General features: G+C 37.7%; 1 protein-coding gene across 11 annotated transcripts in view; it reads left to right on the top strand.

The window, feature by feature from the left end:
- The window catches only part of LOC109840254 (protein PHYLLO, chloroplastic), a 51,772-nt gene that overhangs the window by 15,357 nt on the left and 8,451 nt on the right, over nucleotides 1-27,964 (top strand). For 10 of the 11 annotated variants that reach the window (XR_002246830.1, XR_002246829.1, XR_002246827.1 and 7 more), the window contains 17 exons: nucleotides 55-249; nucleotides 543-641; nucleotides 1,985-2,551; nucleotides 3,267-3,491; nucleotides 4,681-4,983; nucleotides 6,825-6,892; nucleotides 8,978-9,136; nucleotides 10,077-10,202; nucleotides 10,296-10,427; nucleotides 10,523-10,640; nucleotides 12,853-13,008; nucleotides 13,101-13,370; nucleotides 13,606-13,773; nucleotides 14,242-14,385; nucleotides 14,473-14,934; nucleotides 15,821-16,120; nucleotides 16,194-16,351. Coding sequence is in view for 5 of the 11 variants with exons in the window: in XM_020408824.1 (XP_020264413.1) it covers nucleotides 55-249; nucleotides 543-641; nucleotides 1,985-2,551; nucleotides 3,267-3,491; nucleotides 4,681-4,983; nucleotides 6,825-6,892; nucleotides 8,978-9,136; nucleotides 10,077-10,202; nucleotides 10,296-10,427; nucleotides 10,523-10,640; nucleotides 12,853-13,008; nucleotides 13,101-13,370; nucleotides 13,606-13,773; nucleotides 14,242-14,385; nucleotides 14,473-14,934; nucleotides 15,821-16,120; nucleotides 16,194-16,351 (3,650 nt within the window). In the remaining 6 variants the exon portion in view is untranslated. Of the gene's footprint in view, nucleotides 1-54; nucleotides 250-542; nucleotides 642-1,984; nucleotides 2,552-3,266; nucleotides 3,492-4,680; nucleotides 4,984-6,824; nucleotides 6,893-8,977; nucleotides 9,137-10,076; nucleotides 10,203-10,295; nucleotides 10,428-10,522; nucleotides 10,641-12,852; nucleotides 13,009-13,100; nucleotides 13,371-13,605; nucleotides 13,774-14,241; nucleotides 14,386-14,472; nucleotides 14,935-15,820; nucleotides 16,121-16,193; nucleotides 16,352-27,964 lie in introns of those variants that run through there. The other variant, XM_020408827.1, reaches the window with a different exon arrangement.

Raw genomic sequence — 27,964 nt, 5'->3', positions numbered from 1 at the left:
ATATCAGAGACATGATAACATTTGAATGTATTTCTAATTATTTGTTTATTTTAGTATTTCTGTATAGCTCCAGGATCGAGATCATCTCCACTTGCAATTTCTGCATGTCGTCATCCCCTAACCACCTGTATATCATGCTTTGATGAACGCTCACTTGCTTTTCATGCTGTTGGCTATGGAAGAGGATCCCGTAAACCAGCAGTTATTATTACAACATCAGGGACTGCTGTGTCAAATCTCTTCCCTGCAGTAAGATATATGAACTCATATTTCACTCTCATTGGTTCACATAAATATAATATATTGTGATTACTCTGAATTTCCCTTTCTCCTTGAAATGCTAAAGTTGATTGAATATTGATAGTTGATTTTCCCTGCTGATTGTTTCTGCTGTACCATAACTGAACCAACTTTCTGCATTACATAACCTTTCTTGATTAGATATTCCACAGAAGCTAACAACCAATAATTCATCTTATTAGTTTTCTACCTTGATTACTGATTGTATCATGTCCATTATATCTTGTAAGTGTATCTTGCAGGTTGTGGAGGCTAGTTATGACTTTGTACCCCTTATGTTACTGACAGCTGATCGGCCTCCGGAGCTTCTAGATGCGGGAGCAAACCAAGCCATTGATCAGGTTTCAAAAGTTTCCGTTTCATGTTTTGTTCAATTTCTTGCTCATTACTATATAGCTACATTACCTGGGTACTTCTAATCCGAACCCGTACCCATTCTCGTATCCGTACTCGTGCTGAAACTTCTTGGACACTTCTTGAAAATATGCGTATGTTTATTCAAATGTATGCTCAATTATATTAAATACATGTTTTAATTTAATATACTCCTCGTACACTTCTTGGACATATATTCTGCACTTCACTTCTATTTCTTATAACATAACTTATGTAAATGAAAAAATAATTTTGATCTCATGTAGCAATTTTAAAACATATAAATATACATAAGGTTCACACACAACAATGGACAAGTGAAGTTATCTTCCATGATCATCACCTGGAGACTTTTCCATAAAACTTGTTTGGTCTATGGTGCCAGACTCTAAAGTCAGAAGGTATCTTGAAGACATTGACCAAAGCATGTTTCACAATCTTGACTTTCTGAGTATCGTTTTGAAGAAAATTCTTGAACAGAAGTGGCTTTGTGAAATCTTGATTGACAAATCTTGATGTTGAACGACCTCTTTGATCTCATGCAGCATGTTGAGGTATTAGGTAAAAGCAGCCATCATAGTGGATAAGATATATATACTATCATATATATACTATTAATATATCATGTATATAAAGTTCCATAGATTTAATGTTACTAGGGTCCTATATGTTATCTAGGGTCCTATATGTTACTATATGTATATAAAGGTCCTATATGTATATAAAGTTCCATAGATTTAATGTTACTAGGGTCCTATATGTTATCTACCTACAAATGGTAAAATCTAAGCATAAATGTTGAAAGAAGGTTTGTTCATGCAATACCACAAAAGGTAGAGTTAGGGCCAATGAGGGAATATGACAAGGTTTGCTTAGGTAACCACACGGATCTCTCTGGGAGAAGATTCTTTAATGAACCAATTGTATCACTCATGCACGTATGAGGTGCATCGCATGTGTCAACCATTGGTGAAGACATTAGGTTTGCACTATGTAAAGAAATGTCACAGAGTCTGCACAACACATTGAAGGCCACTCAAGTAGAGGGAATATAACAAACTGTTAATATTTGTTCCTGTACATTAAGAAACCAATCCTTTCAGGCTGCAATGTATGGATAATTCTTTGACTGTTCAATGTGAATTTCTTCTTACCAGTTCATGGTTTTTAGAGATTGATTTATAGTGAATGAATATATTGTGAGGTCTTCATCGTCTCAGAGCTTACTATTCCTTATAGTCATTGATTTGTCTGCTCTTTTTTTCAGCAAACAATGGTCATATTGATTATGCGTTGACTATTTTTACAGGTCAATCATTTTGGCAAATTTACGAGATTCTTCTTTAACTTTCCTCCACCCTCAGATCAGATTCCTGCACGAATGGTCCTTACAACAATTGATTCTGCTGCACACAGAGCAACCCAAGCACCTTTTGGACCTGTGCATATAAACTGTCCCTTTAGAGAGCCATTGGAAGATCATCCAAGAGAATGGAAATCTACCTGCTTGAGTGGATTGGATACGTGGATGTCAAATATAGAACCTTTTACTAGATACATTGATTTCCATAGTTCAACTGCATGCCATGAAAATAGCAATGAAGTTGTGGAGATTTTACAAATAATACAAAATGCTAATAAGGGCTTGCTAATAATTGGTGCTATTCACACAGAAGATGAAATTTGGGCAGCTTTTCTTCTGACTAAACACCTTTTGTGGCCAGTTGTCGCCGATATCCTTTCTGGTCTACGGTTACGCAGAGTATTAAGTTCATTTTCAGAAATTGAAGACCATGTTCTTTTCATAGATCATCTGGATCATGCTCTTCTTTCAGATTCTGTCAAGAACTGGGCACAACCAGATGTGGTTGTTCAGGTATGCCTGCTTGATCTACAACTTCTGTTTATGTATTTAGTACAATAAGGGAACAGCATAGGTTTTGCTATACAGCAGCGCTGCTTCTATGCATAACTGTTCTGTTGTAATACTTGACACTTTTGGCAGTTACAAGGATAAAGTTCAAAATCTTTTAATATAATGTGCTGAATAGAAGATACCTTGATACTGAACCACACAAAGTGGCAACTTCATTTACATGCAAGCTCGCACTGTATTGTCAAAAATGATATAAAACGCTTCTTTTATTTTTAGAGAGAAACAGTATGTTGCTAGTGAGAGCAGTTTCATGAAGGGCAGACAGAAACTTCAGAGAAGCCACTATAACTTCTATGTCTTGTTAAGGTCTAGTGAATCACCATATTAGATTACACTTACCCCAATTCTACTACCTTCCTCCAGGATGTGCATCGTAGTTGTTTACTATTTTCTTGTTAGTACACGAAGATTAAGGTGCCGATGATTCATTAATGAAATTATGAACAAGCAACTGTGAAGTTATACCCTTTATAAAGTTTATTTAACATGCAATCTTTGCTTGTACCTTCTGTTATAGCTTTTTATCTTCTTTGAAAAGTTTCTCTGCATTAACTTTTAGAGAGCCGGTACATGATGGAGGTAATACATGAGTATTCTCTTTCATTTTTCATCTGTATACAATTGTTACTGATTTTTCTATGTTCTCAACCTACAGATAGGGAGCAAGATTACAAGCAAACGCATTGGTCAATTCCTTGAGTTTTCTTGCCCACAATCGTACATCTTGGTCGACAGCCATCCATGCCGTCATGATCCTTCTTATATTGTCACTCACAGAGTTCAGAGTACAGTAACTGAATTTACTGATGTTTTACTTAAAGTTCAAGTATCAAAAAATGCCAGCAACTGGAGTCTTTTTCTCAAAGCATTGAATATGATGGTAAATATCTATTTTCCGAATTAAGCCTTTGTTACAGGTTTAACTCTTTCATATGTCATTAATGTGAGTGTGTTGTAGTTTCTCAGTTACTAAACTTTGGTGAGATATAAATGACCTGCACTCCTTAGGCTCTTGGTATTTAATTTCATGCAGTGATTAGACATTCAGGATCATGTGATGATTAGACATTCAGGATTTGTTAGTCACATGGGGTGAGTGTTACCTGCTGTTTTCTCAACTTTTTGTGATGCTCTTGTGTTGGAAGTTTGTTATGTTCCTGATGGATTTATTGAAGGAAAGTCCAAATGTGGCTATAGTAGTTTAACTCGATTATTTTGAAGAAACATTTATCTACATGTTGTGATCCTTATTAGCTGATTGTTTCAACTGACACGTTCGCATCCATAACTCTAGAATTATACAACTTCTAGGTGTTATAGATGAATATGTTTGATGGAAAGTAATCTATGTTTGCTTACATGCATTCACAGAAAAAATTTAAGCAAGTCCCCCTCTTGCATAGTTGTATCCGCCAAGAGTTGTCTCTAGACAATTGAGGGTTGATATCAGTTTAACAGCCTTTATATATTTTCTCAACAGACCTCACATTGATGAGAAGAGTTTTGAAGAATATATGTTGGTTTATGATTACCATAAGAACATTTCACCTTAGATTTCGCTGTTGGATAATCCTGCAAATGTTGGCCCCAGGCTAGTTGAACTTTTTGTGTTCTTGCCAAAAAAATGATTAAACGATTAGACCACGAAATAAGTCTTTGTTTGTGACGTTTGATTGATGTAGTATAATGCAAGTGCTGTTAGCATCATGCAAAAACTCCATGATATATAGTAAGCAATCTACTTAAGCTGGAATTGGACCTTAAATTCTACCTATCTTTTGGAGCTGTCAGCTATCTAACCCTGTGTTGGTGGCTTGAAATTCAGTTAAATCCACCTCATTTAATTGATGGACACCTATTTAACTAGAGACAATAAGGATGTGGCAGTAAGCACTATCTATTCCCACGTAGCACTAATCACGTGACAGAGCAGACCTGTCCAAGACAATTAATTAAAAGTCAATCTCCAGTTGTGTTACTTTCAGTTAACATTTTGATCTTAAATTATGCTTGTAATTACCAATATGAAAGAGGTTCTATTTCATATCATTTAATATTTTGTAAAATAGGTTTCACAGGAGATATCGTTTCTAATCCGCTCTGAACCCCTGTTAACTGAGCCACATGTTGCACACATAATTGGGGAAGCATTTCATGGTGAAGTCGCTTTATTTATTGGGAACAGTATGATCATTCGAGATATGGACATGTATGGAAGGGGCTGGATGATACATAGCACTGATGATTCTCAGCTTATCGATGATAGCTGTCTACAGTTTCACGGCATACAAGTGGCTGGGAATAGGGGTGCAAGTGGTATTGATGGTTTGCTCAGTACAGCCGTTGGCTTTTCTGTAGGAAGCGACAAGAAGGTTTGTATTTCAATTCACACAACCAATATAAATTTGACATGTGATGGGATTTTTTCCCTTTCCAAACTGTCTCCTTCATGAATCTCAAAGTAATAAACTTCTTGCAGCTGGAGATGTGAAGGCAAGAGTGCACCAAAAAATTCACCTAGGACTAGGACTTGTTCTAAAAGTCGTATTATTGAAAATTTGTACCAATTTCGATGGACTAGTAATTGAAAACTTTGTTGTAATATTAAATTATTATATGTCATAATTATTATTAATGCGGTGACTATTATTTGAGTAGTAAATCATTATTCCAATTTGTTGTTAAAGTTAATATTAATTCTTCATGCTGTTTTAGGACGAGGACTTGATCTAAAAGTTGTGTTTTTGAAAATTTGAACTACTTAGGATTGACTAGGATTTGAAGACTTTGTTGTATTATTAAATTATTATATGACATAATTAGTATTAGTGCGACAACTATTATTTGAGTAGTAAATCATTATTCCAATTTATTGTAAAAGTTAAATATTAGTACTTATACTTCATGCAGTTTTATGTCATTGTTTATTAGTCAAACCTTTCGCTGTTGCAGCTTCCTTATTTCTCTCTCTGCACTTCCAATTGATATTGTGATATCCTCTCTAGTTTGTGTAAATATTAGCACTTAATTTTATGTAAATTATTAACACAAAAGTTCAACGATTAGCGACAGGGAGTTGAAGTGGGAGAGAAAATTTGAAGACAGGAGACAGAGTGAATGCATGGAGGGAGATGATCTAGAGAACTGGAAGGAGCCCAGTCCTAATCCAAGACTTCCCACTCCTAGTCTCAGACAACCTACTGAAACCAATACCTAAGAAGTAAAATTCCCAAATAAAATCCAAACAATGTCATCAACAACAAAGCTTTTAGTTGCGACGGCGACGGCAGCAGCAGCGACGGCAGTGGCGGCAACGGCAGCGTCTAGTTGTGGCGGTGGTGGCGACAAGGAGAAGGGGTGGCGACGGCTAGGGTTTTGGGATGAGAATTTGTGGCGGCGGCTAGGGTTAGGGTTTCATTCTCTGATACCATATAGAAAGAGATAATAGAGAGAAAAACCCTAATTAATCAACTTTATTAAGATAGTTAGGGATATATATAGTCATACAGATAGGGGTATGGTTAACGGGTCATAGTCCATTAACTCATTACCCAATAGACTTAATTTAACAGTTTTAAATTAGAACATGTATTATATAATTGAGTACAGGCCTGAATAAACATATACATACATTCAAGAAGTGTCCAAGAGGTTTGGATACGAGTATGGATATGAGTATGTGTTGGGTACGGGTACTACTTCCGAGTAGAAGTACCCAGGTAAGATAGATTGTAATCGTATTGCTTCCTCAATACAATCCCAAACCAATTGCAGAAAGAGCAACATCCCCGGTATCCCATCCTAAACCAACAATACCAATAAAAAATTCATGAAAAAGCTCCCAAACCCCCAATAAAAGTCCCAAACCAGCAACACCACTAAATCGCACTGAATCTAACAAATGAGGGAGATTTTTTAATTGATCACAATGTAAATTGTTACTGTGAGTGGGATGACATTGAAGAATAGGATTCATGTAGTGGACTCCAAACATTTGGGATAGAGGCTTTGTTGTTGTTGTTGTTGTTGAGTGGGATGACATTGTACTTTTCTGCCTTTGTGGAATCTATATTAATAATAAGCTATATAGTAGTGAAATAATCTTTCAAGTTTAGCTGCGAAGTTACATTCTCATTTCATTTCTTCCTATGTAATGCATGATCTTCTATTATGAGAGTTTAAAAAAAATAGTTCTGAAAATGTCTATGAGCAGGTACTTTGTGTGATTGGTGATGTATCTTTCCTGCATGATACCAATGGCTTAGCAATTTTGAATCAGAGGTATCAACTCCTGATCATTTATTTCATTTTATTTGATCTTCTCTTCTTTCTTGCATTTTGTAGTTGTTTTTCATTTCAGTTCTTACACTGGCAGAAAATTAGAACACTTTTTACTATTTAGGTTCAGATTATTTTGGGAGCTTAGATAACATTATCATTTTCCATCTAATAACATTGTCATTATAAAGAAAGCTAAGTCTGTCTTTTCACTCTCGTGGTGAAGGTGATGATGGGTGTTTGCTTATAAATAATAAGCTCTTGGAAGTGATGTTTCTTTTGTATTCTTTCACCGACCTTTGTTGTGTGATTGTAAGAAAATCCAATAATTAAAGGTGTGAATCTTTTTAGTTTATCATCTTCTCTTTTCTTCTTCAAATCCCTAACTCTAAATCCATTGAAAATCCTGTCATCACCTGTCCCATTAAAATCCTTGATCTCCACCATGGTCATCCCACTCTGTATTAATGAAGGAGAAAGAGGGAAACACATAAGTTGCAGATAACCCTTGGTTTCATATAGTTACATACATGCCTGCTTATGAATATAACATCTCAGCCCCCAAGTATATGCTAAAAGATCTGATGAAGAATGAGGATTGAACCAACTAATTATGTGAAAGAAACACTTACAACTAGGGGTGGCAGTGAACCAAATAATTAACAAAGAGTTTGGTTATTGTTTGTCTAGCTATTCAATTATATTCCATTCTATAGTTCGTTTAACAATGAACGAATGGTTTTTAGTATTTAGTTCGTAATTTAACCAAATGTATATCTGATTCGCTTGATTCATAAATATTCTTTTATGTTTTATATTTATTATAAATGGCAGATTAGACATTTGCTAAGTAGTTTATTTATTTTAATTGAGTTGTAACCTTGAATGAAAGAAGCACTTTAGAGGGGAACTCAACTATTATAATGTGTTTTTTTTTTTTTTTGGGGGGGGGGGGGAATTTACAAAATATGTACAAATGTGAGGGTGTATGCGCAAAAGTCACCAAACAAATTTAAGGAAGGAGAAAGTTAACCTTAGGTCTTGTACCAGCGACCGGTGATTTAGGAAGCAAAGACCCAGACCAAGTAGGCTGCTGGATATTCGTGAACAATAACTGAATAGATGATATGTATACCAAATCAATATGGCCATCACTGTGGTATTCCACCCGAATTCGAATTTGAATTCAAATCTTTGAAATCTACCTGATTTGAATTCAAGTATTATAATATTTGATTCGATTCAGTTGTTTTTGACCCCTACTTGTGACATCGCAAAGCAACTTCCTTCTGCTAAAAATATACGACAACCACTCCTCTAACAAATGAGAAGCCAAAATAATGAAGACTTAGCCGTCTTCTTTAGCTTTTCTTATGCAATGATCCATACTGGCCAAGTTCCAAGATAACTTACAACTTATGGATTAAAGTATCCAGAAGAAATGGCATAGAAAGAAACCCGGAGAATCTCAGCTGTATGATAGATGATCAAAACCAGTATGATAGATGATCTTTTAATCTTGAGAAGAACAGAGGAAGCTTTACTCACAAACGCTTGATTTTATTTGGCTTCCATGCATTTAAGAACTTGAATTTTAGACGGAGAGGCGAACGTTGCATCGAAATTGCATTGCATGAGTAAAAGAAAATATCATGCAACTCATGGTTACTTTAGTGAACAAAAAACCCCTTGCTGCTAACATATTTCATCTGACGTAGGATTAACTGATTAAATGTAAGCCATTAGTTTTGGTCTTGTTTATGGAGGTCATCTTCTTGACAGTTGTATTACATTTTCCAAAAAAATAATGAATAGATTATTGTATATATTCAAATTTATTTATGCTTATAGTTTGACATTAGATGTTGTATGCTGTCATGGTTCTCGTTTCATGTTTGTAAAGGATGTATGGTCACTGTCAGCAACTCAGATTTTTTTGCTAAATTTCTTGATTTAAAAAAACATATTTCAACTTCTCAGGTTTAATAGGTTATTACTGAAAGTATTTAATTATGGCTGACATGTGAACCACATATTTCCCATTCTTTCTGTCCTTTCATATGCTAATTGTTGTATATTGAATTCTAGGTCAAAAAGGAAACCGATGACTATACTCATAGTAAACAATCATGGTGGTGCAATTTTTAGTCTCCTGCCAGTTGCAGATAGGACACCCACCAGTGTGTTAAATCAGTATTTCTACACATCCCATGACATCTCAGTCCGCAATCTATGTTCAGCACACAGGTATATTTATGATTTTTAAAGTATATCTCAACTTATGTGCCTTAGCAGACTTGGTATTTTGCTAGATCCATTCTCCTCATTTTAGATATGGTTTCTTTTTTAGCTTGTATAACTTCTGCGTCACTAGTTTGGAGACTATACTGTTCCACTTCGGGTCAGATATGTATGGGGACTAGGGTTTCTATATATCTGGTTCACAATCGTCCTCTCGGCCGTCTCCCATGAAAAATGGGGTAATCCCTGTATCACTGACAGTGAATGTGAATCGTGGCAATGTTGTTTCCCCGTTCTCCCTGTCACTGTCAGTTTGATGTTAGCCTGATTTATGCTTTTTTCCCTTTTCGCTTCTCTTTTTCATTTGATCATCCGTCTTTGGTGACAAAATTTTTTACTTCACTGGATATACTCTCCTTCTAGGCTAATGTTTGGTGGGTAATCCCTGTATCACTGATAGTGAATGTGAATCATGGCAATGTTGTTTCCCCGTTCTCCCTGTCACTGTCAGTTTGATGTTGGCCTGATTTATGCTTTTTCCCTTTTCGCTTCTCTTTTTCATTTGATCGTCCGTCTTTGGTGACAAAATTTTTTACTTCACTGGATATACTCTCCTTCTAGGCTGATGTTTGGTGGTGCATTGCTTCTTCTGGTACTATTTAGAAACAGATTCTCCTCACCAGGTTCATATACCAACTCCCATTGTAGCCTTGAGGTTGCTTGTGTCCATAGATTAGAGCAATGCAGCTAGATTCTTTTCTGGTTTAAGGTCTTAGTTTTATGATGTTAAAGCCTGCATAGGAACTATTGCCATCTGAGTTGCATAATGAGACAAATATGATCTATTTCTGAACTTCAAAGACTGAAGTGAATCAAATGATCATGTATATATCATTTTTTTTAAAATAAGAAATTTCCTGATAAATGCACAAAATAATACTTGCAGTGTAAAGCATTTGCTGGTCCGAACAAAAAGTGAACTGCAGTGTGCTCTGTGGAAGGCTCATAAGGATCAGAATGACATCGTAATTGAAGTTGAAAGTTCCATTGCTGATAATTCTAAATTTCACAGGTTTTATTTCATAGGCTGTACTTTTAGGTTTTTATTTCTGGACAAATGGCTTAGCTTGCATAGACTCAAAATCCTCTGACATTTTGAATACAGAACCATAAGTAAGTTTGTGAGTCAAGCATCAGATCAGGCACTCCGTGTCCTTTCAAAGTTTCCGTTTTCTGAAAAGACCAGTGGGGGCCAATTTCTTTGCAAGGTTCGAGAGATGAAATACTCGTTGTATAGGCAAGTACATCTACGAATTTGTTAAAATTCCTGTGAATTCCTAGGAAGGGAAATATGGAAGTTGTAATTCTTTAAGCATTCTAATTTTATTGCAGGATCCAACTTTGTGCTCCACTTACCTCAAGTCAGGTTAAAAATGATATCAACAGATTCTACCGTGAAGGCTTTATATTAGCTATAGCTTTGGATGACGGAAGTGTGGGATTTGGTGAGGTTTGTTCTAACAAGAATTTACTTTATAGTTATTGATGAGCAAGTCTTTGTCAAATATGTATCTTCTAAAAAGTTTCTTCCGATAGATCAACTTCGTCTAGGTAGAATCGAATCACTGAAATGTAAAATGCTCAAAAGGGTTCCAGTTACTGATAGATGTAGCTTATTGTTCTGGTCTAGGGCTATAGTGTGTACTCTTGGAGATTAAATGCTCTCCGATTGAACATCCTATTTTATTAACTGATACAATAAGCACAAACTAGTTTAAACATTCTCCAATTTATTATCCTATTTTATTAAAATAATGCAAGAAGATCAAAACAAACAAGGGCTGTAAGATGAGTTGTTCTGTAGTAATGTGAAGTCTTCTACTTCTCTAAAATTTCTTCACCCAAGATTGTACTAAGCTTGATAGCATTCTGATACAACAAGCACGCACTAGTTTAGATGTTCTCCGATTTAACATCCTATTTTATTAAAATGACGCAAGAAGATCAAAGCAAACAAGGACTGTAAGATGAGTTGTACTGTAATAAGTGAAATCTTCTAGTTCTCTAAAATTTCTTGATTAAAGATTATGATAAGCTTGATAGCATTCTGATACAATAAACACGCGCTTGTTTATGAGTTCTTATATGTTTCCCATGGAGATAGTTCTGATTTATTTTAAAGAGGCTTCTATACGGAAATATAAATTTGAAGTTGATCAGATACCTAGTTTAGATCCTCTGGGATTTAAAATGATATGAGAAAATAGATGTAGTTCTTAGCTCTAATAGGCATTCTGGTTCAAATAAACATTGGAAGTAGCAGAAAGGAAATGTGTTGATGTTGATTACTTTTAGTGTAACAGTAATCAGTGGTTGGGGGGCTGCCCTTCCCAAAGTTTTGCACTTCCATTCACATATATGACACATGTTGGAGAGTGGGAGAAAATTTGATGTCTTTGTTAGCTAGTGAGCTTGATTCAAATGTTTCATAAATAGTTTGTCTTTAGATTGTTTGTTCTGATTTGGCTTGACTGACCAATGTGTTTAGAAGTAATTGGGCTGGATTTTTTGTAACTATATTTTTTGTTAAGATGTACAGTTTTTTCGTTTCTTTTTCCCCCACAGAGAGAGAGAGAGAGAGAGAGAAATAAGGCCTTTGCCCAATTTATTTTTTATATGTAGGATGTGTAGTTTGATAGTGGTGTCTTTTAACCATGGAGAGAGTTAATTATAAATAAAATAACTTTTGAGTCATCATTGAAGCTTTGTGATTGCAGTAATAAGGTTACATTTTTAAATCAAATTAAGAAGCCAAATAAGTCCCCTTTTATTTTGCCTTGCCTTAACTATGACTTACAAAGAGGAGGTGGTCTTGTTGGCATCTCTAATCTCTTGTAATTGAGCGAGGAACATTTCAAGGTTTGATCTTTCTTTCTCATCTCTATTTTTCAGTGAATTATGTGTATAGTACAATTTTATAGCAGTATATTGTTGCAAGGCAGATCTTTCTTAAGAGGTATTTTATCTAGTTCTCTTTCTTTTATTGTATGTATGACTTTATGTATTTGGATTCTATTATGAGTATCTTTGAAGGAAGAAACATACAAAATTTTGGTTTAATTACCTTTTTTATGAAATAAATAAGATGACACTTATGCTAACACCACACCCACCCCCCCCCCCAAAAAAAAAAAAAACAGCACGAAAAAAGATAAAATTTCCGGCTCCTCCACTGACAGTAATGGTTTTAGGAAGGTCACCTTTCATCTGGTATGTTGTGTGGAGTATCATGTATTGAGGAGTACTTATAATGGAATAACTAAGGCCAGCTTGCCTCTAAGGAACAATCCTCCATGACACCCTCCTTGTATGGATTTTTGGCTATTCCTACCATCTAATTAAATATTACAGGTCTGGCCAGGATCTCCGCAAAGTTCCAGTTACCAAAAAAAAGGGAGAAAGAAAACGTCAACTTACAATGTTTCTAGTCTCTATTTCCTTTTTCTTTTTCTTCTTTATTTTCGTCTTGTCGCTCTCCTTTTATTCTTTCTGGCAATTGAAAACTGGTATAAATTATGTACAAAAGCTCTTTTCTACCTCCCAAACACAAATTCAATCATAGTGTCATGACCTGGAATCAGGTTTCATCAACTTTCTTGAATTTAGGTTTGGCTCATGAATTGTAATATAGTTCGTTACATAAGTAATGAATAATCAAACAGGTAGCACCAGTCGAAATTCACAAAGAGGATTTGTCCGCTGCTGAAGAGCAACTACGTTTTCTATTTCATGTAATGGAAGGAGTTGAACTTGATTATATTCTCCCTTTGGCTTACGGCTCATTCTCTAACTGGATATGGAGAAGCTTAGGAATACCAGTGGGTGGTCCTATCAGATTTTAAACAATAAATCTTTCTCTATGTTGTTATAACTTGCAATGTGTTAACTTAAAGCAGCATTTATTTTACAGCCTCAGTCTGTATTCCCAAGTGTGAGGTGTGGCTTGGAGATGGCTTTACTTAATGCTCTAGCAGTAAGACATGCGTCAAGCTTGTCAGGTCTAATAACAGGATGTGGCTGCTCCTCTCAATATACTAAGGCAGGTAATGATGACATAAGTGTTAGAAGTTCAGAAGGGATCGCGATCTGTGCCCTTGTAGATTGTAATGGTAGTCCAAAGGAGGTAGCTCATCTTGTGTCTCAACTAGTTGATGAAGGCTTCACAACAATAAAACTAAAGGTGAGGAATTGTATCCAAAGTTGTTTTGGTTATCCAATAAATTCCTGATGCAACGCAGACAATTACTTGAGCTAATTATGGCAGAGAAAATTTCATCAAAAAGTTTTTGGCTCAAGAGAACATTAAAAATCTCGATAAAACCACAAAGTTCTGGCTTCTTGTCTTTCAGTAGCAGATCATCATTTCTCCATGACCGCCATCTTGATCATAGTTTTGAATCAACTTTTCCTCACAGGTTGCACGTCGGAAAAATCCTGAAGAAGATGCTTCCATCATCCAGGAAATTAGAAAAATGGTTGGATACCAGGTCAATATCCGTGCTGATGCAAATCGAAAATGGACATATGAACAGGCAATTCGATTTGGCTCATCTGTGAAAAACTGTAATCTACAGTATATTGAGGTATATTCTGTTAGCGATAAATATTCTTGGGACTCCATGTTAGCAATAAATGAACTTACGTTTTTATTACATGTGCTATGTATGTTTAAGAAAACAGGCTTTGTAAAAAATGAACAGGTAGATATATAGATATCTAATTAGTATATGATTAATTTAATAATATATTTTTTCTTTCAAAAATTTCTCAATTTCTATTTATCTATCAAAATAACAAAGGAATCTAAGGTTAAATTAATGCGCACCTAACTTAGGTATAACCTGACTTATTGAAGGAGAAAAGCAACTACTATAATGTTGATACTTATTGAAGCAGTAGTGCATAAAAGAGCAAATTGGGAAGTGTAAGATCAACTTAATGAAATATCTTAATGATTCTGAGTCTATAATATGTTTTTTTACTCGCGGTTGTGATGATTGTACCCTGTAATTTTGCTTGCAAACGCTAATTTTCCTTTATGCATGTTCTAGGAACCCGTGTGCCTTGAAGATGATATTGTCAGGTTTTGTGAAGAAACTGGCTTACCAGTAGCATTAGATGAGACTACCGATGACCTTGAAGTAAATGCCCTTGAAAAGCTCAATAAGTTTGCACATCCAGGAATAGTTGCTGTGGTAAATCAAACACGTGTGATATTTCAAAATGAGAATTCCCTATGTAAGCTTCTGATTATATAATCTATTTCAATCTTTCTCTTCCAGGTTATTAAACCAAGCGTGGTTGGAGGATTTGAAAATGCTTCACTCATTGCTAAATGGGCTCACACTCGTGGGAAAATGCCTATTATCAGTAGTGTATTTGAGAGTAGTTTAAGCCTGTCGTCATACATACAGTTTGTGCACCAACTAGAGCAGCAAAATGAAGCAATTTGCAAATTGCAGAATAGAGAGGTCATCTCAGCTACAGCCCATGGTCTTGGAACTTATAGATGGTTAAAGGAAGATGTGAGCACAGATGTGCTCAAAATTTGTGTTCCTGCACATAGTAATACCATGGAGGCCTCTATAGAAGATGCTGATAATTTCCTTCGCAACTTCCAACTCAACAACAGCGTAGTTGAAAGGACATATGAAGGAGAACAAGTCAGGTCTTGCCAATTTACTGTTTGTGATGAGGAGTTCAGTCATTCATTCAATCTTCTGGAGAGTGGAAGTGAGACAGATGTAAGCTTTCCTCTTGCACATGCCCTGACTAGTAATTTTGTGTTGGTTGGGAAAAGGTCCAAATGGTTAAAAGCTTTTCCATTTAATTGATCAACAATTGAATCATTTTCAGTTTCTTAGACACTTCGTCTCTATATTGCACTTGCCTTGAAAATCTTTCATTTAGAAACATTCAGAAACTAGCCCTGCTGATTTTTCATCAAATGTATCATAAACCATGTTGATCATAAAAGTTACTCGTATTGATAAATCAACTTACAGTCTTACAATATTGAGAAAAAAATGTTGTATTTATGATTTTCCAGAATTTAGCCCTGATGATGTTTCGTTTAATGTATCATAAACCGTGTTGAGCATAGAAGTCATATAGAGAAATCAACTTAACAATAATGAAAAGAACACCATTCTTTCATGCCCACTTCATGCTATGTAAAAAACCTAGATAACCTTTAGGTTGGTATTGCATTATTCTTTTCTTGTCATATTAAATGATAATACTTTTGTTGCATGTAAGTAATATTTTTTGTACCTAGTAACATAAAATATGCCACTTATTTCTAGCAAGCGAATGTTATATCACTGATTATTAATTGCTCCAGATTTATTTCATTTTTTTAATGTGATTGGTTTCCTGCTCAAATCATTTTCAGTTTATTGTAGGCTAACAAGTGTTCAGTTTTCCCACTTTCCTTCCTGATCTCAAAGTTACAAAATATTCCTGTCAACCATTTGGTTTATCAAAAATGTCTTCTGGATAAAATATGTAGTTGATTTTATTAGTTTGTGTGGAGGAGGATAAAGAAGCTTCTATTTCAAGATGCAGTGGTATCAACCTGATACTTTTTAGTATGCATTGTAACAGTCTGATTGAGACCTTTTGTTGTAGAGCAATATAGTTGTCTTTCTTCATGGTTTTCTTGGTACAAGTCAAGACTGGATTCCAGTAATGAAGGCTATGTCGGCTACCGCTCGATGCCTTTCAATTGATCTTCCAGGCCATGGACATTCACTGGCTTACTGGCGTATGAATAAGAAACCAGAGAAAGGATATGACATCTCGGTGGAATCAGTTGCAGATGGCTTGATGAAATTAATCTGTAATTTGACCAGTGAACGAGTGATTCTTGTGGGATATTCAATGGGTGCGAGGATTGCATTATACATGGCCCTGAAGTACAGTGAGAAGGTATATTGTCTGCACCAGTTTATATTCTATGGATTTTTTCAAAACTGACGCAAAGAATGTGGTAATTTTGAAGATTGATGCAGCAATTATAGTATCTGGAAGTCCAGGATTGAGGGATGAACCCGCTAGAAGAATTCGTGCTGTGCAAGATGAAGCAAAGGCTCGTTACCTAATGGCACATGGTTTAGAATGTTTCCTGGACATATGGTATGCGGGAAAGCTATGGAAAAGGTGATTTTCCAAAATATTATTTTATCATTATAGTTGCTGATAATCTATATGGTGATACTGTTCACCTATTTTTATGTGTCGCTGGAATACTCTGGTACGTTATTAAATTTCTCTAGTCACAGCAGCACTCTGGTATTTCTTAAAGCCTAATATGGACTATAAGCACTATCACCATACGATGGACTAGCAGATTTCATTACTTTGGCGAAAAATCCATGGAGGGTAACTCTTTGGATGCAAGTTAATTCCGTGGAATTGTTTGTTACGCGTCGTGCGGAAGCGTTCTCGCAAACCTACCGAGTCAGTGAGCGATGAGAGAAGACCCAAACACGAGTGCAATTCACAAAATTAACAGCCAAAATCATACAAACATACAGATTTACGTGGTTAGGCAAGTTGCCTACGTCCACGGGGAGAGGATGGGGAGATTTCACTATATGGAGAAAAATACAATGGGTTACAACTCTTTCAAACACTCAAAATAACCCTAACCAACAATCTCTCACTCCCTCACAATAATCTCCCTCACAAAACTGCTCAAAACAATGCTAATTCTCTGGTTAAGAAACCATAAAACATGTGTTTCTATTTATTTCAAAACCCAATCCAAAACAGACCACGAAATTAATCCGGCCCATATCCGCTTTTCGGTCGACCGCAAGGGTTGCACCGGTCGACCGGCCAAGACAGATTCCAAGTTCCTGTAATGTGCACATTTTCGGTCAACCAATCGAACTCATTCAGTCGACCGACAAGAGACAGGGTTTCAGATGATGTAATCCAAAAGGTTGTTAGTCGACCGGGCCTATGTCGTCGGTCGACCGACCCGATAGAAACTTGTAGTCTCTTCCTAGCTTCAAATTTTCTATTTTTGACGTGTTTTCTATAATTCTCCACCTCGGTGAAGTGTACCCAAAACTGAGCCGACACCAACATAAGCACCAATGAGTCATCTCACCAAATCCGGCTGCACCAATGAGGTTGCCTACATACCCCCTCTTCAAAGGATCAAGTCGCTTGTAGTTCATCCAAATGGCCGCAAACGGTCTTAACAATCACGAATTTGCAACAAGCTTTTACAATGATCAAACTTGTTGTTCAGGATCACCTTTGTGTATATCCGCTGGATTATCTTTTGTGTAGACCTTCACGAGCTCCACGTCCATATCTTCAAGAACATCTTTAACGAAGTGATAACGAACGTCGATATGCTTCGTCCTCACATGAAAGACCTGATTCTTTGCCAAATAAATAGCACTCATACAATCATAATAAATGGTGACGAATCGCTACGAAACATCAAGATCCTTCACTGCAACGATTTCTTCAATCTGTAAACCAATTTCTCCTTCCATGTAGCTTGAAACCCTAATGGCTGAGCCATATAGATTTCCTCATTAAGATCACCATGAAGAAATATCGCTTTCACATCTAATTGATCCAATCCAATTCCAAACCATACTGTGCCACCAAAACTAGCAAGATCTGAATCGAAGAATGTTTCACCACCGGAGAAAAAACGTCATTATAATCAATATCTTCTTTCTGTACATAGCTTTTCGCTACCAACCTAGCTTTGAACCTCACCGGAATATTTTCAATATCCTCCTTCGTATACACCCATTTACAACCAATAGCCTTTCGTCCCTTTGAAAACTCAACAAGCTCCCATATGTCGTTCTTCTGAAGAGATTCTATCTCCTCCCGCATAGCTTCCTACCACAAATCAGACTCTAAACTCTGCTCGGCCTCTCTGAATATAGTAAGAACCATCTCATCGATACTCTCCACCGAAAGTGCATAAGCAATGATTGTATTCGTATACCTAGCTGATAACCATATGTCTCTCTTGGGTCTTCGAACCGTAATCAAATTTTAAACCTGAGCCGTCGATCTCTGATTCTGCTCTGCTAAACCTGTATCCTCCAAATCATCGTTGTGCTCTCCCGGTGTTACCTCAGTCGGTACTCTAATGGATACGATCCTATCTGGACACTGTGGAACTGTATCAATCTTCACCATCTACGATATCTCCTCTGTCGGGGTACTCTCCACCTGATGAGAGCTGAGAAACTTCAAGATCGAAGCCTCATCAAAAGTGACGTCTCTACTCAGCACAATCTTCTTCTTAATTGGATCCCAAACCTTGTATCATTTAACGTCACGCTTGAATCCAACAAATATGATATTTCTAGCTCGAGATTCTAACTTATCAATTCTGATATGATAAAATACAGGGCATCCAAATACCTTAAACTATTTATAATCGCGTACTAGCTCTCCTGACTACATCTTCATAGGGGTTTTTCCCTCAATCGCAGATGAAGACAGCCTATTAATGATGTGACTCGCATATGTAAGTGTCTTAGCTTAAAAGATCTTCTCCAAACCACTTTGTGATAACAAACATCGGACCTTCTCCAGTAAAGACTGATTCAATCTCTTTGTCACTCACATTCTGCTACGGCATATGACTAACTGTGAAGTATCTCTTTATATCCTCATCTGGACTTTTCTGTTGAAAAGCGTCCGAAGTGTACTCGTCGTAGTTATCAGATTTTAACGTCTTAATCTTTCTCCCAGTCTATAATTCTAATCTCCTCTTCCACTCTACAAATAACTCTAGGACTTCATTCTTATACTTCATGATATACACCCAACAACGTCTAGAATAGTCATCCACAAACGTGACGAACCAATATCAACCACCAAGTGATGCCATCTGGCATCATGGTAGGACCCCAAACATTCGTGTGCACGTAGTCTAAGATGCTTGTCGTCCTGTGTACGTCTATCCCGAACTCTACCTGTCTTCTTACCAAGAACGTAGTGCTCACAGAATTCTATCTTCCCACACTTTGCTCCCTTCAATAGCCTCTGCTTGTACAAAGTTTGTAATGATTTTTTACCTGTGTGCCCCAATCTGTACCGTCAAAGTCTGCTCATGTTCGCCTCTGAAACAGCTTAAGCTACCTGGCCAATCTCGATGCTCCCCTTTAAATAATAAAGATTATTATTGCGGACTCCTTTTATCACTATCAAAGATCCCTTAGTAACTTTTGCTACAGTGTTTTTAAAATTAACCTTGAAACTCTTTACCTCCAAAGCTCTAACAGAAATAATATTCTTCTTCAACTGAGAAACAAATCTCACTTCATTCAGCTCTCAGCTCTCGAACAACTTCATCGTGCATCCGAATCCTGACGATACCTATCCCACAAATGCCACAGGATTGATCATTTCTCATGATTACCAAGCCTCCATCGAGTTTCTCGAAAGATGTAAACCAATCTCGTCGGGAGGTCACATAATAAGTAGCACCAGAATCTAACATTCAATCTGATGCATCCGCATAGTTCACCTCTGGAGTAATCAATAGAGAAAAGCAGGAATCATCTGAATCATCACCTCTAACGATATTCACCTCATTGGTCTTTGGGCCCTTCTTCTTGCTATTCTCCTTCTCTCTGAGCTTCGGGTAATCTTTTTTCTAATGTCCTTGTTCTTTACAGAAAGCACACTGGTTCTTTGCTAATTGGTAGTGGTCTTTAGATTTTGACCTGCTTTTATTGTCACATCTCGGATAGGAACTCATTCCTCTCTTCGACAATACCACTCCTGAAATGCTAGCTCTGGAAATCTCTTTGTCCTTCCTCCTCAGATCGTAATTCATCAACGCATTAGTCACTTTACTATATGTGATGGAAGATCTACCGTTCAACAAAGTGAGCATGAAGAAATCATACTCCTCATCGGGTAAGGAGCCTAACAAAATAATCATATTGTACTCATACGTTATCTTCTCATTAACGTTCGCCAAATCCAACAATAATTTTGTGTAGTTCACATAATCTGCAAGTGAGGTACCCCTGGACATCTGGAATTTGAACAATCTTCGCAGCAAGTATAAACGGTTCTCAACACTCTTCGTAAGATATTTGTTATTGAGAATCTCTCACATTTTAATCGCAGATGTCACGCCAATCACATCGTATTTCAACTCTTGTTCTAAACAATACCTAATTACCCAACAAGTGTTTTGATTCATCTTGTCTCATGCCGTCTAATCATGCTTCGGTAGCCTTTCATGGACCATGATAGTCTTCTCTAAGTTCTGAGCATTCAAAGCATCATGCACATCGCTCATCCACAAACTAAAGTTGATTTTATCGTCATACTTCACAATACCAATCTTCATATTCTGAAGTGTAACCTGAACTGTACTCGTCATCGTCTTACTACTTTCACCAACTTCTTCTCCCATTGCAAACTAACTCTAATTATAAAGAAAGATTTGTACTTGATAGAATTAAAAAATTACCTAACTGAACCGTAGATAGAATTCCTACTCGATCTCCTAACCATACGAGGAAAGCAAGTTCTTCAATGGCAACTCTGTAATGCTATCTCCACCGAAACCTAGATCTCCAAGACCCAAGCTTCAAATAATGAATCTTCCCCCAATCAATGCAAAACCCTAGATTTGGAAATCTGAGCTCTAATATCACTTGTTGTATGCCATGCGGAAGCGTGCTCGCAAACCAACCAAGTCGGTGAGCGATGAGAGAAGAACCAAATATGAGTGCAATTCACAAAATTAACAGCTAAAATCACACAAACACAGAGATTTATATGGTTCGACAAGTTGCCTACGTCTACGGGGAGAGGGTGCGAAGATTTTACTATATGAAGGAGAAATACAATAGATTACAACTCCCTCAAATACTCAAAATAACCCTAACTAACAATCTCTCACTCCCTCACAATAATCTCCCTCACAAAACTGTTCAAAACAATGCTAATTCTCTGGTTAAGAAACCGAAACGTGTGTTTCTATTTATATTAAAACTCAATCCAAAACAGGTCAAGAAATAAATCCGGCATGTATCCGCTTTCCGTTCGATCGCAGGGGTTGTACCGGTCGACCGGCCAGAGATAGATTCCAAGTTCTTGTAATGTGCACATTTTTGGTCGACCGGTCGAGCTCGTTCGGTCGACCGACTAGAGATAGAGTTTTAGACTCTGTAATCCAACAGGCTGTCAATTGACCAGGCCTATGCCGTCGGTCGACCGACCCGATAGAAACCTGTAATCTCTTCACAGCTTCAAATTTCCTGTTTTCGTCGCGTTTTCTACATTGTTATCAGTAAATCGATATTCTTATTACTTCTGTATTCAGCAACCATCAAAGGGAAAATCTTCTTAAATAAGGCTAATGCATAGAGAACTTACTAGAGGCACGTGACCTTATAATTTCCGTCCTTCACTCTCCACACCCCGAGGTTCATGTAACCTTTCTCAATTGTCTAGCAAGGCCTCTTCGTCTACTGCCTTCATTTATATACATTAGAGTGAAAAATTCTTGAGGTATTTGGTAGAATTACTCCGTGCAATTTATATAGCGTCCTCTTATGGATGCATTTAAGACTAATAAGCATTAAGTGGGAACTATGCTTGTGACAATGATAAATGTTCTTAACTTTCTTATAATAATGAACTTTTTTATATTATAAATATTTAGATATATGCATAATATTTCTTTTATGTCCATACATTGATTCATTGTTCTTTTTTTCACCAAAGCTTATCCAACATAGTGGTTATAATTGAGTGGTATGCCACGGTTTTAAATCCCTGTGGCAATTTTATACTAATTAATAAAATAATTCTATTTGTGAGTTGAGTTATGGCTAGTCATGGTCCAAATGATGACTGTTGTGTTTTTGTGGAACTTTTATATCTCACTTGCATCTAGCATCCTATGTGCAGCTATTAGAATCAACATCCAATTTTTTTAAAAAAACAAGCTGTGGGCAAAGTTGCTTGTAGACAAAAAGGGATTACAACAACCACCCCCAAAAAAAAATTTGAAGTGTACCCCCCCCACACACACACGCACGGCCACCCTGAACTTTTTTCTTTCCTTGTTTTATCTGGGGCTGATCTTCTCCTCTTCTCCTTGCTTTTGGTGAGATTTTATGGGAAAAAGTTAAAGTTTTGACAGATTATGAGACTCTATCAGAGTCTAGGGGGTTTCGAGGGGAAAATTCTGGGGGTTTAGTGGGAACGACCCCAAAGTTTTGGGGTTTTTTGTGAAATCTACCCCAAAAAAGTATAACTGTCCATTAACATATTTCATGCTCGAATAGTTTTACTGTTGAAACCAATGGCTCACTTTTTACATACACACATCTAAATTTTTTCTTTTCTCTTCTTTGCTTATATACAAAATGATCAAGTTACTCTGGTCAATTTCCCACCAAAGAGTCAAGCAGATGAAGTGAGCTGTTTGCATCCAAATACTATCAATTCCTTTGGCACTGGAGGGAAAATTTGATTTAAGAAGTGTTTTATGTGACTCATCTACTATCTTGTATCATTCTTTTGTTGTGAATGATTTCACGATAATGATTTAAAGCTATGTTGTTTTTCAATGGCAGAAGCACCAATTATGCAGATTAAAAGATCATAGATTCCTAATACTTGATTGCTTCTGAGAGAAACTTCAAGTCAGAGTAGAAGAAGGTTGATTTATCAGTGTCTGTGTTCTTGCTTTTCTAAATCTTCACTTGTAAAAAGAAAGAACAGTTACTTATGTTGTGTTTGCGGCTCAAGTGCAACTTATACATTTATGAAGACAAAATGGTAAAGGGAGAAGATCAAGGTGTCGGAACTCCATAAACCCGATAAATTGATGTTTGGATAGATTAAAATATATTTGCACGCAAGATTTACTCGAAGTTCTACATGTATATCAAATCTTAAAGCCACAACTATCTATCAATTGTGGGCCTTTTTGTCACAACAAATGGTATCAGGGTGTTAAGATACACACCAATAAGAATGCCTCGAACGGAGACGTAATACACAGAATAAAGGCACAAAATCAATCACAATACTCACAGATATACGTGGTTCGTTCCTTCGGAGCTACTCCACGGTGCAACGACGACGCCCAGTTCTTTTATATTCTAAAAGAATTGGATCAAAGAGAACAATCTCTCTTGATCAAAATACACTTCATGAACTCTCACAAACTCTCTTTATGTTTTCTCTCATGCTCCTCTATAGATGAGTTATTTCTAGGATGAGTTTTTGCTTAAGAATTTTAGGTCTATTTATATTGTTTGGAAAAATACTATGTACTAATAAAATATTATTGGTGGGATCCGTTACTAATAATATTTTATTGGTGGGACCCGCCATCTTTTTATTTTCTCAACAATTTCGGCCACCGAAATTTTATTATCAATAAAAGTAAGCTGGGGCTACGACTGACAATCTCCCACTTGAAGATTTGATTGAATATCAATCATATCTTCACATCATTTTTTGTTACATCATTCGGATATCTTGTATCTTTGACGTCTTGCACTGCCTTCAATATTTTCAACGGAGGCCATATGAGGCTGCACACACCTTCTCGAGCGGAACTGGCTTGGTCAGCATATCGGCTGGATTGTACCTCGTATCAATCTTCACAAGCTTGAACTCGTTCCTGCTTTGCCATCACTGTATGGCATGGTGCTTCACGTCAATATGTTTGGTCCGAGCATGGAATGAGTCGTTCTCTGACAAGTGAATGACGCTCTGACTGTCGCGATGGATGAAGTATTTTTCAAAGCTTACCCCAAGCTCGAGAAAAAAAACTTTTAACCATAGCAACTCATTTGCTGCTTCTGCTGCAAACTTGAACTCCGTTTTGGTTGTCGACAAAGCCACAGTATCTTGTAGTTTGGATCTTCAACTTATCGCTCCACCACCCAAGATGAAATGTAGCCGCGCGTACTCGTTCTCGAGTCTCTGTCCCCGGTATAGTCTGCATCACAAAATCCCTCTCGCTGCAAATCTGTCCTGTCATACTCAAGACAACAGTCGAATGAGCTTCTCAAGTAGCGTAAAAGTCACTTGATTGCACCTCAGTGTTGTTTCCCTGGATTGCTCATGAAGCGGCTCACAACTCCCACTCCTTATGCAATATCTGACCTCTCATGCACACCAATCGCATACATCAATTTCCCGACGGCAGATGCGTATGGTATGTTGGCCATGAACTCATGCTCTTTAGCAGTCTCTAGTGTTGGGTTTTTCGATAGCTTGAAATGGCTTACAAACGGTGAGCCCACCGGTTTAGCTTTCTTCATGCCAAACTTTTTAAGAATCTTCTTAATATAGGCCTTCTGAAACAATCTTAGCCTTCGTGTTGATCCGTATCTGATGATCCTCATCCTAAATTCTGATTTGCTGGATCCAGATCCTTCATCTTGAAGCATTCAGAGAAACACCCCTTGAGTTATTCAATGTGGGCCAAGTCGGGCCCGACAATCAGCATGTCATCAACATGAATCAAGAGTATCACATAGATTTGCCATATCTCTTAATGAAGCAGCAGTGGTCTTGTCGCATTTGAGAAAACCGTTTTCCATAAAGTTCTCAAACTTCATGTACCACTGTCACGGAGCTTGCTTCAGGACATACAAGCTCTTGCGCAGGCGACACACGAGGCCCTCCCTGCGTCGTTCCTCGAAGCCCACTGATTGTTGCATATAGATCTCTTCCTCCAAATCTCCATGAAGGAATGTCGTCTTCATATCCATTTGCTCTAGATGGAGATCTCAAACTGCCACAATGCTCAGCACAATCTGTATTGTGGTCAACTTGACGACGGGAACGAAAACATCAGAATAGTTTATCCCTGCTTTCTGCTCATAGCCCTTCACAACAAGCCTCGCCTTGTAGCGTCTCCATCCATCGGCTTCATCCTTGACCCAATCCACCGATTATGAAGAGCATTCTTCCCTCTTGGAAGCTTTACGAGCTTCCAAGTCCTATTCTTCATCAAGGATTTTATTTCTTCCTCCATGGCAGACTCTCACTTGCCCCGAGCTTCTTTCCGGTCCAAGCTTCCTTAGGTATCCCATAACTGAGAGCCACGGATGGCCCGCGGTTGATTAAGTATGCAGCAGTATTGACAGGTTCGGCCCAAAAACTCCTGGGCAATCCGGAATGGATCCTCATACTTCTGGCGCGTTTCAAGATAGTACGATTCATACGTTCCGTCACTCTGTTGCGTTAAGGTGTGCCTGGGACGGTCTTCAGTCTCCTAATCCCATGGGACGAGCAGAAGTTCTCGAACTCCTCGTTGTAATACTCACCTCCATTATCAGACTTTAGGCATTTTAGCTTATTGTCTGTTTCGTTCTTCACACAGGCAAGCCATTTTTTGAAGATGATGAAAACATCCGAATTGTGCTTCAAAAAGAACACCCATAATTTTCTAGTAGCATCATCAATAAAAGTGACAAAGTAAAGAGAGTTGCCAACAGATGGGACTTGCGTAGGTCCCCACACGTCGGTGTATACCAACTCTAATTTTCGCAGTTTTGAAGCTGGTCCGGTCTTGTTGAAGCTAATCTTTTTCTGTTTGCCTAGGATGCAGTCCTCACAGAAAGTCAAATCGATCTTGTTCAGATCCGAAAGCCTCTCTCCCATGACCATAATCTGCATCCCCTTCTCGCTTATGTGGTCAAGTCGTCGATGTCAAGTCATGCAGTCGACGGATGATAATGATGATACTTATCCTGTGACAAGCAAACGGTCGATCTTCCCATTAGCGATGTAGAGAGACCTCTCATGTTTGCCGTGTGCCACCACCAAGGCATACTTGGACACCTTCCAATTTCTCTGCTCGAAGGATACTCTGAAACCGGAATCAGTCAGTTGCCCGATTGATATAAGATTTCGCTTGAGATCGGTACATCCGAACGTCGTTCAATGTCAAGGTGGTCCCGCCCTTCATCTTGAGGGTACAATTTTCCTTCCCGGAAACCTTACAAGATTGATCGTCGCCAAGATAGATTGTCCCCAAGTCCTTTTTTACAAACGATAAAAGCAACTTTTGTTGTGAGGTTGCATGAAAAGATGCGCTAGAGTCGATGATCCACGCATCGCTTTTGTCTTCTAAGGATAGGAGAAGCACATCCGAATCCGTCTCGTGCATGAGATTGGCTGCACCGTCAATCCAATCATCCCCTGCTGATGCTGGAACAGAAACTCTGCAGTCCTGTGTAAAGTGACATTTTTTCCGCATTTGAAGCACTTTTCTTTACCGTAACCATTCGGGTTTGGCCCTTTAGATTTCCCTCTGGATTTTGATTGGTCTCATCGTCCCCTATCCTTCTTTTGCACACACCCTTATGCCTCGACATGCAGAGCACTCCCACTACTAGAGGCCTCGGCTCCTGAGACTTTGTGGTGTGATTCTTCATCCAGAATTACCCCAATCACTGTGTCGAGCTTCATCTTATCATTACCATTGGCGTTACTCATCGCGATCACCATATTATCCCATGAATCTGGTAGACAAGAAACTAGCAGAAGAGCTTGGATCGCATTGTCGAACTTGAGATCTACTGCAGTAAGCTGTTGCACCACAGCCTGAAATTCGTTCATGAAGTCAACCACGCGAGCTCCTTGCTGCATCTTTAGATTGAACAACTTCTTCATTAGGTACATCTTATTTAAAGCATGCGGCTTCTCATACAGCGCCTCCAAGGCCTCCATCAACTCCTTGGTAGTGGTCGCATGCAAGACATTGTAAGTTACATACTGGTGAAGGTTGAGCCTGATGGTGGTGGCAAGTGCTTTACGATCAACCACATTCCACTTATCATCATCCATTTTCTCAGGTTTCCCCACCTTTCCTTGGAGGGATAGGAAGAGATCCTTCTGGTACAAATAGTCTTCTATTTGCATCCTCCAATACCTGAAATTTTGGCCTCCAAATTTCTCAAATCGAAGCCCGTTGTCTTCAACTGTAGATCCCATGGCGAAAGATTGCGCCTTTTCCGAACCGTATTTGTGAATATTAACGGTACTTGTAAATAGTACCGTACTCGTGAATAGTATCGTATTCATGAAAAGTGTTCAGTGCATTAAAAGAGTAAATAATAACCTAACTTATTTTCTAATATGGAGGATCCACTTTTAGTGGCAGGGGGATCAGTGGCAGCCACAGAGCATACAATAAGTAGATATATATACTCTAAATCAGGCTCTGATACCAGTCGTTAAGATACACACCAATAAGAATGCCTCGAACGGAGACTTAATATACAAAATAAAGGCACAAAATCAATCACAGTACTCAGATATACGTGGTTCACTCTTTTGGAGCTATTTCACGGTGCAACGACGACGTCCAGTTCTTTTATATTCCAAAAGAATTTGATCAAAGAAAACACTCTCTCTTGATTAAGATACACTCCAAGAACTCTCACAAACTTTCTCTATGTTTCTCTCTTACTCTTCTATGAGAGGAGTTGTTTTTGGGATGAGTTTTTCCTTAAGAGTTTTGGGCTTATTTATAGTGTTTAAGAAAATATTATGCACTAATAAAATATTATTGATGGGACCCGCCACTAATAATATTTTACTGGTAGGACCCGCCATCTTTTTATTTTCTCAACAATTTCAAACCACCGAAATTTTATTGTTAATAAAAGTAGGCTGGGGCTGCGACTGACACTGGGCCCATAAATCCTTCAACTAACAAGTGGGCAGCAGGCAGTAATAGAGCTTGATGTCATGATAGGTCCTTGCTGCTATGGAGCC

The sequence above is a fragment of the Asparagus officinalis genome, chromosome 5 (assembly GCF_001876935.1).
Source record: "Asparagus officinalis chromosome 5, Aspof.V1, whole genome shotgun sequence".
Taxonomy (NCBI): Eukaryota; Viridiplantae; Streptophyta; class Magnoliopsida; order Asparagales; family Asparagaceae; genus Asparagus; species Asparagus officinalis.
The sequence above is the reverse complement of the archived record's forward strand: the minus strand, read 5'-3'. Positions and strand labels throughout refer to the sequence as shown.